The sequence below is a fragment of the Aplidium turbinatum genome, chromosome 5, assembly GCF_918807975.1.
Source record: "Aplidium turbinatum chromosome 5, kaAplTurb1.1, whole genome shotgun sequence".
Taxonomy (NCBI): Eukaryota; Metazoa; Chordata; class Ascidiacea; order Aplousobranchia; family Polyclinidae; genus Aplidium; species Aplidium turbinatum.
Window position 1 is genome coordinate 1255397 of NC_137476.1, and position 11859 is coordinate 1267255.

Below are 11859 nucleotides of genomic sequence, written 5' to 3' on the forward strand. Positions count from 1 at the left end.
AATCAGTTATTGAATTAACCTTCATGGACGGTGCCCCTGGTTTACTACGCCCGGATTATTGCTTTTGTATCTCACGAGCACAAAAGACAAAGTAACTTTCGTTGGTGAGGAAAAAGTCGCATCTAGTCTGACACCTAAGAGTGAAGACACACTAAGCCAAGGTTACAATAAACAAAGTTTCTGCTAAAAAAGTGACAATTCGTATCAATGCTGCATGTCACAATAATGACTTTTGTTGTCTAACAGACGCAATTTTTTAACTTTATTACATAACAACCATTAGTTACCATGTCAACCACTTCAATGTGTTTTTCAATTATTTCTTCATTCTATCTTGTAATTGGTGCTATGTTTATGACATCACAATTTCACCTTGCGAACAGTCAAGTTCCGTTTGAAGTCACAGGTTAGTGGTGTCTTTTATTTCATATTCATTATTGTATTCTAAACGAGCGATAAGAAAATGTAGTCGTCACATGTAATAAAGGGTCGAGTAGTCTCCAATACTGGATCTAGTTTATCAAATTGGTTTACAGCAGGGGTCACCAACCTTATTGTATACGGGCCCCTTTGGCACTTAGAAGAGCTGTGGCGGGCCGCATAAAACATTTTTTAGTTAGGTTGATTCTTATGCTAGAAAAGAACGCATTTCGTACCCAGTAATCCAGCGTTACATGTTGTTAATATTTATCTTCAAAGAATACCGCAGCAACAAAATTTGTCGAACAACGCTACTGTCAGGCCAAGCTCCTTTAACAACACTTTTGACTTCTTTAACATTGCCTAATAAACGAGACATCTTGTTTTGCGCACTTACAGTATAGCGGAGGCGAGCGGTTTCATCAGAATATTCATCGCCAAGCAAGAGTGGTGTTGTCACTTCGCTTCGCAAAAGATATCTTGCCATTAACAGTTTCAGTAAAGATGGAAATGTTTTGACACATCACAATACAGGCAACAATAGTGATAAGGCTTCAACAACAGGGAGAAAGAAACCAGGCACCATGAAACAAACGCTTGTGGAAATCACCGAAAAAGCGTTTCTATCGTAACTCATGAACACTGAACAGTGTTTCCTCTAAAAAAGCAATGAGTTGGTTTTTCATCCTTTTTGTGAGAGTCTATAAAACCATCTTTGCTTATTATATTAGACAAATGTCACTTGCGATACTTATCAGCATGGCAAGAATTGTTGATTTAACAGCATTTTGCAGTAGTCTACTAAGCTAAATATTTTCATAAAACCAGAAAAAGTCTTTAAATTTATATAAATATAATATTTTTCCAATTTATTATAAATTGAGTTGGCACACCGACCTATTTTGCCAAGAAAACTTGCTTAAAGGAAACACTGCTCGTGAAACCCAATAACGGTGAAACGCACACTAGTGTTAACAGGACATTTACAAATTTAAAATAGGCAACCCTATGCTCACAGACATTTTCGAAATTCGAAAACAAACGTTTTAATCAACCACTGGGACAGAGTGGCTAGACATCGCATTGAAATAACTTTAAACGACCCCACCTAGAACTACAATTCTGATTGGTTTGTCGGTGGAATCGTATGCAAAGCGAAAATATGCTTCCCGGAAAGTGTATTTGCCTTCATGCTGTTTCACTCCTCAAGAAAAGTATTTTTGATTATACTTGTGCGCTGATACTTTCCGCGGGCCACACATAACAGCGTGGCGGGCCGCCATTTGGTGACCCCTGGTATATAGGGATGGACATCTGTCAATGGTTTATTCAACCCAATATAATAAATCGCCTCTGCAATGCTGCTCATCGTTAGCCTACATCTTATGCTATCGTATATTTTACAATACTATACACGTCATATTTGCAGACGATTTTCTGAAGACTTGTACTGTTGTACCCCCTAAAACAACTGATAGAACAATTGTTTATGTTGACTGGCCGTTCACGCTGAGTTGTGATGATCTTGTGGAGTCTAGTGGAGTGCCATTGACTTCCTCAAACTCGCTGGTAAGACCAAATAAAAATGTTTCTATTTCAATATTTGTGATATTGATCTTTTGGTTTATTTTAGTCCAAGTGGTTATGATGCTTCCACTGGCCAGAGTTCGATTTTATTCCAAGATATGAGCAAAAAATATTTTCTTAACCCTGACCCAGAAGGACCAAGCACGTCAATGGACGTGCTTTATTTTTAAATTCTTGCAATTCCTACTGTATAAAATTCAATTACTTTATACTTCTTGACCTTTTCATTGCTAGTTACATTCTGATCAAATTTCGTGATTTTGGAGTAAAAAGTTACCGAGAAATTGACAACATTACCTAGAAGGACCAAGCATGTTAATTGACGTCAGAGGCGATAACACGTTGAAATGCATACACCCCGCTATATGGCAGTACTTCGGATTGAATATAGCAGTTTAAAAATCACGTCATTGCAAGCCCTTCTATGACTGAAAAGTCCAATTGCGGTGGCCTGTGGAAAGCTATCGGAGTTAAAGGATCTTAGGAACTTTGTGATTGTCCATCCTGGAAACATGGCCGAGCTAACGTAGTTGTCTTTTTAAAAGGGATGATTTAATATTAGAGATAGATGCCTGCTGAAGGACTTCAGTGTCTGGGACATGTTTGCTCCAGTGAATATTTAGAACAAATCTGAGGCAACGCTGGTGAAAACGCTCCAGGAGTCCTACATGCTGGCGACATAGCATCCTGCATTCTGATTTATGGACTAGAGATGTTAAAACGACTACCTCATATACAATGATTTTCGTTTTGTAAATACGCTTTTGTAGGTCAGCTAAGAATACAGATCAGTAGCACATCAGACTACAACGGCTTATTCCATACTTGAGTTTTAACTTGAATGCTTAGCCTTATTTCTGTAATCTCAAAAATGCTGCATTGTCAGGGAGAATAGTCAAGTTAGTAATAAAATGCAGAAAAAAGTTGCATTTGAGTGTCACTTGTATCACTTTCTACAAGAATTTAAATTTACTATCACAAGTATTAGAAAAAATCAAAATCTGTAAACATTCTGAGCAGCTTACAGTAAAACGTTGTAATTCTCAAAACAACAATCGTAAGCTTGACATTCTGCTCTTTTACAATAAAATCAAAATAGGCGTGGACGTGTACGATGCCAAAATACGATACCCTGTGCCAAAAACCCTCATGTGGAACATGTTGCAGTAAACAAAAAGCTTGTCAAGTATGTCAGAAGAATTATAAACCTGTTATGTGAGTTTTTCTAACTTTATACAAAAATATGACTTTTGTAAGTGCAAAGTTTAAATGTTAGAAAATGGCAGTTTCAACAAACCGCACGACGTACTTGGTCCTTTTAGGTGTGGTTGCAAGTATTAGGTCTTCTAGTGTTTTACCTAACGCTTCCTTTTGTAGATCCAGTGAAGTAGCTGAGTATTGGTGCAATACCAGATAAAATATGAAACTGTTTTGTTCATTTTGACTCAAAGTTATTATTGTTTTATTTTTTTAGTGCTTAGTTTCATCGAAAGATCTTTCTTCCCAACTCTCAAACATCGGCATCACTTTGAATATGACGTCACCGCAATCATCTACGTACACATTATCTCAGGTGCGTTGATAATGCATTTTGACAAAGGAGAATCCTTGCTCCAATACGATGTACGTGATTGTCTATGCGATTCAGCTTGCAAACTTGAGCCAAGATAATTGCAATCTTCTTGATGATGTTTTAGCCTACAATGCCATTTCAAGTGCATAACATGATTATCCGATTATCTTCCTAATAAAACTTTAATCAGATGATACTTGTTCATTGTTGTAGTTGTCTATTGAATAACACGATTCTATTATTATTGAAGGTGATCAATGGCTCACAATGCTTCAGCACAAACGTCACAATCGAACTACGTCCTTTGCCAGCCCGATCATGCGCAGATGATGTCGACTATTACCTTGAACGAAACGTCAGCCTTGTATACAAACGGCTCCGATTTGGAGATGAATTACGTTTAGATTGCATTACAGGTATCATATCTGTTGTTTGGTTTAAGATGTTTGTATTGATTTTATAAATGTTTCAAAATGTTGTAAAACTGATGGAATCGTAAGTGGCAATGAGAAAAACTACCAACCGACAACGTTTACAGCAGTTGTTCCAAATGGCACCTCAAGGTGCAGCGGCCCTTAAATTGGGAGCCACTGGTTTACAGTGATGAACAAAAATGAGCTGCAGTTGAGAATTTAATATTTCAAACGCAAAACTGATTAAGTTTTAAACTCCAACTTTTTTAGCCCCAGACGCTGGAAACGAGGCTGTATTCCCTCCAGAAGTGCCAACCTCGAGCTACAAAACAACTTGGTATCGGACGAAGCTTAACAAGGCTTACTCAATGATCGAGAATAGAACTTGTGAGAATTACAGCAATGATCTTCGTACAAGCAACGGTGGTGAGCAAGTGAGCAACTCACCTCATCCTGACAGCATCTGGGTAAGGAAAACCGAGTGTCCAATTAAATTCAAAGTGTTGAACACATCATCACCACTTTTTGTGATACATGTTGCTTCATTTTTGAGGTAATTAAATATATTTGCAATGATTTTATTACAATTGTGGAATAGTTAATGAACACATTTTATTTTTACGCTTGCTCACCACATTTCTAGAGTATTTTAAGTTTATTCTGCATCTGAATGTGATGATATTGTAATATTTTATATGCAAATATATACAATAGGCTACAAAACTCTTACAAAAGCTGGAACAAAGCAAAATTGAAACAACAGAATGGCAACACTGATTTTGACGTCAAAGTTATTGAACCCTGTGCATCACTTGACGTTGCCTAATTAGATCCACTCCATGTTCAATGATAAATTGACAGCTTGATTGTTCACATTGTGACAAAGCATGTGATATATTTCAGAAATACAGACTGAATTACTTCGACCCGGGGATATACAGCTGCAGCGTAGTCTACAATGACCAAACAGCCTACGTTGTCCACTATGCTGTTTGCGTCGAAAGTAAGTTAATGTTACTTTTGGATTTTCATAACAAAACTTACGATTTCGTGATCTGAAAACCATCAGAAAATTTTAAAACATTCATTCTATCAATCTTCACATAGCAGATGTCGTGTTGTCTCGGTAACAATGTAACAAGTCCACTTTTATAAAGCATCAATTTGGGCAATACCTGTAAAGTAATAGCAGCTACACAGTGCCGGTCTTAGGGTTTTTCGGGCCCTGTGCGGAATATGCTTTTGCGGGCCCCAATGACAATTCAGTGGCGTAGCTAGGTACTTTGAAAGGGGAGGGCGGCGGTGGCGGCGTGATCGCTAAAGACGACAACCAGCGGCGGGAGGTCTGGGGGGCCTCCCCCAGAAAATTTTGAAAAATTACTTTGAATTTGGGACATTCTGAGAGCATGTTCAACAAAAATTTAGGTATGAATATTACTGTGAAGTGGTGCTGTCCGGTGGCATAGCAAAAGGATAAGATCATGCTTTCTTTGGCATTTTTCGGAAATAAAGCTATGTCTCTACAAAGCTATGTCTATGTCTTACTGCATTTTCTGAGTAAATTGCGGGCCCCCTAATTTGCGGGCCCTGTGCGATCGCACGGTTTGCACATCCCAAAGACCGGCACTGAGCTACACTAAACCATGCTAAATTCTTCCATGATTAAAAAGTCGTCGATTCATTTTCAAAAGCGTTTAACTTTGCACACATTTATGAAACTTATGTTGATGTCAATCATCATAACTGTTATAAATTGTTAGTTGTTGCCACTTCCACTACCAAACTACTTCATTTTGTTTGGCGGTCGATTGCACAAGGCAAGAACAGATGAGGGCAACGTTTAGGTTGACCTCGTCAGTATCGCACGAGTCTTTCACAAAACTTTTCATCTCCCTTAAAGTGTTGTTATTATTATTTCTTCATAGATACTATTGAAAGATCTGTTCCTACCGTACAATGTAATACAGTCAAACACTTCTATGAAGAAGAATCCGTGGAGATTGAATGCTCTGTGCAATCCAGTAATGCCAAAATAGAGAAAGATCAGTTGGAGGTTCAATGGACCAAGGTAGGATATTCTACTTGTGCTTTTGAAATCTTTTATTTGAACAAGTATCTTTTCTTAACAGATAAAAGCTGTCAATATTTTTTGTCATATTCTCAGTCGACAAATTGCTCTTGTGTTTCATTTATGCCATCTCAGGAAAAGATCTATCAATCTTTATCGTCATCATGGCTCATGCGTAAGACAAAATATATATATTGTTTTATTTTTGCATTATAGATCGACGGTGATGGCTCCTACGACTGTCAGACACTATACCTTTCGTCAGAGCAAAGCGGTGGCAGAGCTACTTGTGACTTGTGAGTTGTCGTTATGCAATACCTACTTGCAACATATTACTTTTAATACCAGCTGCAGCTCGACAACAAAATGCTGCTTATATTAATTTTCTTGCTCCACCAACGAAGCTGTTTTATAGCTTTTGCATTTCAGAGTTGACTTCTACAACTTGGGAACAAAATGCTTTTGGTACACGGCTGATGACCAAGAGCTGAATATGTATCAAGACAAGAATACTTTCAAGATACGTTACACATTGAGGTAATTGATCCGCATGTCACCTGATTTGTCAATTGTAGAAAAATATTCTTTCAAAAAGTTTACATCATTTACAATTTACGTTTGTTGTGATGACGTGTGTATGCAGCAGAAGATACGTGACACGTGTCTTCTGTTCAAACCTTTACGTCACGTTAAATCTCAACCTCTAAACACGGATCAATAAACACGAATAGATAGATGTCCATGAAATTAATTTTATAGCGTTTACTTGGAAAAAAACAAACGCAAAATCCGCATGCTGAAGTTTAATATGATTTGCAGCAGCAGTTATTTGTAGGACAGTTAACTTCTACATTTGTAATAATTTAACTTTTTAATAATCTAATCAGCTTGTTATTGCAGCAATATAAAGAAATCCGACACTGGTGTGTACCAAGTCAAGTTGCGTTATGAAAACTTATGGAGCGATCCTTGGAATGTTACTCTCACCTTCAACCCAGCCAGAGAGCTGCGATACATCATCACCATACTGGTGTCCGTGCTAGCTGTGCTAACAGCAATTGTAGTTGCCATCGGCCTGATCTGGTACAACTGGATCCAAATTCTTCTGTTTATTCGTCGTCATTTCCGGAAACCAACAGAAGGTATGGAAATGTCAATTGTCAATTAATGAAATTATCAATTGATTCAGCTGGTTGGTCGTAGTTATCTTTTTTGCAATGTTTTTGACTTTGTTCTTACAAACCTCTTTGATAGTCTGACGTTCTAGATTGCTTCTGTGGATTATCTGTTGCTCAATAAACCGTCTAAAAATTTTTGTGTTTGCTTATTTTACAGATAACAAAGAATTCGTGGCCATCATTTCCTATTTATTTTCAAGTGATCTGGCAGAAGAAGCCAGGGAACATACCAAGAAGATAGTTCATTGCATCAGGAAACGCATGGATAAAATGAACTACAGCTTCTATGACAAGCATGAGGATAGCAAAGGAGGATGTAAGTTTTAAAGTTGGTCGCGTATCAAAGTTATTGCAAAATTTGCTCTCATTAGCTTTTTCGTTTCTATGGTAAAATCTGATGTCACTTCTAACGCAGTTAAAGGGCTTATTAAAGGGGCTCAGGAACTAGAAGAAGCCACCGTAAGTTCAAGGGTGATAATGTTTTCATGCCTTTTTCTTAAAATTATCTTGATTTGAATCCTAAGAAACTGATTGGTACTGGACCCAAAATATCCTCTCAGCTGCCCTGATCACCAACAAAAGTTTGAATGAAGTGATGGCAAACGATCAGCCTTTCTGGAGAAGCATTGACACACAGTACATCTGGTGTTATGATGCGTTCCCAGAAACAATTTTCCTTGGCCCAACGTTGGCTAACGGTTGTTCGGGTTGGCTGAGGGTAGTGTAGTTTTGCCAACTTTGCCAACTTTTGAAATATTTTAATCGAAGATATCTTCGAAGAATTGTTTAAGTTTGCTTCATAGTATTCCTTTTACAATTGTAATGGGACAATGAACATGCAAAAAAACTTAAAATTAGGAAGTCGTTCTTGCCAATGTTGGTGGCAGTTGTACAGAACGTTGGGCCAACGTCATTATTTGCGGGCGAACTGCGGTAACCCCTCAACTTTTTTACGTTGGCCCAAAGATTTTAAAATAAGTTGGCCCGACTGCGACGAATGGTGCAACATACGTTGGGTCGACAGAGGAGCACTATTTTACCAACTGTCACACTACGTTGGGCCAAGGTACAAGGTTTCCTGGGTTAGCATGTTGTGAAAATATGTTTACCATAATAGTTTATGATTAGGCCTACAGCAGCTATTGAAACTTTACTGTATACCATCAACTTTCAATGCAAATAGATGATGTTTCCTCATAGATGTTGAAAAGTATGAAAATGTCAATTGGATTGCAAACCACGATACCCAAGAGTTGTCTGCTTTTACTTTTTTGATAGCAGAATATTTTTGATTTCAGCAACTGTTGAAACCCTCCTTAAGAATTTGAATCATAGCCATCGAATGGTCATTGTTCTGACAGATGCTTACGTCGAAGAAAGATGGGCTCGCTTTGAAGCGCAACAGGTCGGTGTTCAATTATGACGTATTTGCATCATATATTGTATATAGTACACACAAAGAAAAAAGGATGCACTTTTCAAAGTAGTTGATTATGAAACGTTTTTCGATAAACAAGATGATGAGATACGATGCTTATGATGTTGAAGTGATACCGATGTTTTTCTCAGCCACGCTTTGCCTAGTTGTTGAAGATTTAGATTAAGTGGACTGGGAAGAAGTCAACCTTCGTATCTACCTTCAGATATCCTGCCCAAGATACAGCCGCATGCTCGTGAGCGGTGTCGAACCGGCGCCCTTTAGAATGCTGTATCAGTGCTCTCACCACTCGGCTATGCAGCTTACAAACATGCTGATGATGATATTGATGAAATAATGATGTGAAGATATGCTAGTTGTTAGACACTTTTTCTACGTTAGAGATATGCAAGAAAAATATGATGGACTTATATTTTCAGGGATATATAAATATGATGAAGAACAAAACAAAGCTAATCATTGTTCGAGCACCGGGTGCAAGATCCGCTTTGAAACGGTCCACTGCAAGAGGAGAAGAATTCTCACAAGAGCTGATGGAAGCCCTGAAGGTGAGAAGTAAAACGTTGTAAAAATGACATGTCTGTATTTCCACTAGAAGCAGATTGCGCATCAACATCGGTCATCTGCCTCCATGAGTCAGGTTTTGAACTAGCTCGCCCAGTGTCGTTAAATTGAGTTCGGTCCATGCATGGATGTTGTCGCCATCGTCTTGGTGGTCTGCCTCTTTTTCTTTTTCCGTTGTCTAGTAATAATCAACTATATTAGTCAAATGAGTTAGCCTTGGACTAGCTTAAACCTTTTAGTCCATAACATTGATTGTAGGTTTTCTTGCATTTAGTGGTACAGGTGATTATTAGTTATAAAACCATCAGCCGTAACAATTGAATGCCATCTTGTGTCTAATTTGCATGTTAATTCAAGGCGAGTCGCAATATTCGTTGGAAGAACAATATGAAAGAAGACAGATTCATGGATGACATCGAATACGCTCTTCCTAACTTGAAACGATCTTCATCATCGAGCGAGGAACAAACATTTCACTTCAACAAGATAGAAAGCGCGGACCTGAACAACAGCAACCACATACCGTCATCTAATGATGCTGTGGCCTCAGGTAAGACTTGCTTTTAAGTTTATTTTATTTTAAATATCAAACGCTTTTGTTTAAAAGAATTGGATTGTGTCATCACAGTTTCTCCATTCTTTGCCTTAAATCGTCACTTCCTGAATATTACACTTCAATAGCGGCTGCATCGATTTGAACGCCAATTGACTGAAACCGACCATTGTATGAATGATTGTATGGAGAAGAGATAGTCATGCCAAGAGTATTATTGTTTTGCAACAAACAGCATTGTCGTAAGAAACATTCGCTTGAGTAACCTCGGAACTAAAAGTTACGTCATGAACTAATAGTGAAGTTTGTAATCGAAGGTTTCATAACTTTCTACTTTAATCAAGGAAAATCATATTTTCACTGTTTAGATTTGAAGGAAAATTTCTTCTCGGGGACAAATGAAAATATTGTGTAAAGCTAGTTCCCCTGACATGATGCTTATGAAGTTGGTCAAGCGTGTCCTGAAACTGGAAGAGCTCAAGTGTCCATCTGCAACAGGTCAACATCTTCTGCTCCAGTGGAGGATGAGATTTATTGTTTATGTTAGTGAGACTCACTTTGTTAATCTTTTGGTTGCCACGCAAGTACTAAATACTGATTTCGTTTATCAATTTGTTGATGATGTATATATGACGCTTATTCTCGTGACGTAACTCGTTTCACAACTAAAAAAGAATAACATCACGATGCTTCGTGGTAGAAGTTTCACCGTTCATCTTGATTCAACTTGATGATGTAACAATGAACAAAATCCAAAATATCGTTTATTTTCCATACTTGTCTGTGCCTTCATATTTTTATAAACAACCCTCATTTTTTGAGATTTGCCAGTAGATGTTTTATGTTGTGTTTTTACTGTCTTGTGTTTAACAGCAGTGCGTTCATAATATAGTCTTAAAGACTATTTTCGCTTCGTCCAATTTTCATAGGAATTAGTTTAAGAAAAATTTTGGTTATTGATGAATATAACGAAAAGTTTTGAATATCACATTTTCCTTCATGGCGTTTCAATTGCCACATGCTGCCACCTTGTGTTCTAATTGTGTTCTTAGAATGAAACTTAAACTTTAAAATGTTTTCCAGTGCCATCATGCTACGGGCATGTAAGTAGTTTCGTTGCAATATCGTTATAAGGCTTGTTTGCCTCACAAATCGCCGTGTTGTGATTCTATTTGAATAAAGAAGCGTTTATTCACTTCGACCATGCAACTTCATCTTTCATTGAACCTGCAGTTCAGGTTGTGAAATGTCAATGCAGTTCTCCAGTTCAGCTGCGGAGTCGCTCCTAATCCTAAGACGAGTTGGTTAGAATAAGGATCTGTCGAGACCTGCAGCTATCCGAGCTTTGAAATTGTTTGTTGTTTGAAGCTTATATTGCAATAATTTTATAAATTAATAAAAGTTTTTAACTCCAAAATTGCAGGTAGGCTATTCTTTCTTAATGAGTAGAGAGTGAGTACTGAGTAATTGGATTGTTTGTTCAACTCCAACATTAACCCTAGTTTTAGAATAAAACAGTAGGCTGTATTGTTAAACTTCTGATAAAAAGAAATTGAAATTTTCATCCAAAACTCTCTCCCTTATTTAAAAATCACCTTTTGCAAAGACGATTATTTTCCAAGTGGTTATATACTTTTGTAGGCCTATCCCAAAATCGGGGTGAAGTGGAAATTAAAATTACCCCCTACCTCCCACTTAAAGGTGCTATATTTGTACACTTGTCTGCGGTATCACAGCTGCAGCATTGATAAGCTTGATGGTTGACAATCCATGCTACTTGTTACTTCATCAGAATCTTCAGCGCATTCGATCCGTGGAGTGAGTTATGGTCTGACTATCACGCTAGATTCAAAACATTTTTGGGAGCACACTCTGTCCCCGAAGGAATGTCTGTAACGTACGAACACGCACACAGAGTGACAGTAATTGTATTCAACTGTCGACGAGACGACAGCGACGACGACGAACAAGCAGAAGGTGCAGTGAAGAATAAGGTTTCTGTGACAACACAGCAACAACAACGATTAACACACAAAACGTACGAATTAGGCCTAATGCGGAATTA

At 37.8% G+C, this 11859-nt stretch overlaps 1 protein-coding gene across 1 annotated transcript; it reads left to right on the forward strand.

Annotated features, from left to right (window-relative positions):
* The first annotated feature begins 225 nt into the window (after positions 1–225).
* Positions 226–10996, forward strand: LOC145770827 (uncharacterized). Its single transcript, XM_082582558.1, has 15 exons — positions 226–406; positions 1850–1989; positions 3482–3580; positions 3831–3996; positions 4264–4460; positions 4897–4996; positions 5919–6061; positions 6278–6357; positions 6491–6598; positions 6962–7203; positions 7397–7555; positions 8538–8644; positions 9097–9225; positions 9599–9791; positions 10163–10996. The coding sequence occupies exons 1-15, from the start codon at positions 289–291 to the stop codon at positions 10207–10209; spliced, it is 2028 nt and encodes a 675-aa protein (XP_082438684.1). The 5' UTR covers positions 226–288; the 3' UTR covers positions 10210–10996.
* The last annotated feature ends 863 nt before the right edge of the window (positions 10997–11859 follow it).

What these genes read in the sequence shown, in the direction of transcription:
- LOC145770827 (XM_082582558.1), top strand. Translation starts at nt 289, where the DNA reads ATGTCAACCACTTCAATGTGTTTTTCAATTATTTCTTCATTCTATCTT. An exon ending in TGACTTCCTCAAACTCGCTG is followed by an intron (nt 1,990 to 3,481) that starts GTAAGACCAAAT and finishes TTATTTTTTTAG; the next exon opens with TGCTTAGTTTCATCGAAAGA. An exon ending in TAATGATGCTGTGGCCTCAG is followed by an intron (nt 9,792 to 10,162) that starts GTAAGACTTGCT and finishes TTCACTGTTTAG; the next exon opens with ATTTGAAGGAAAATTTCTTC.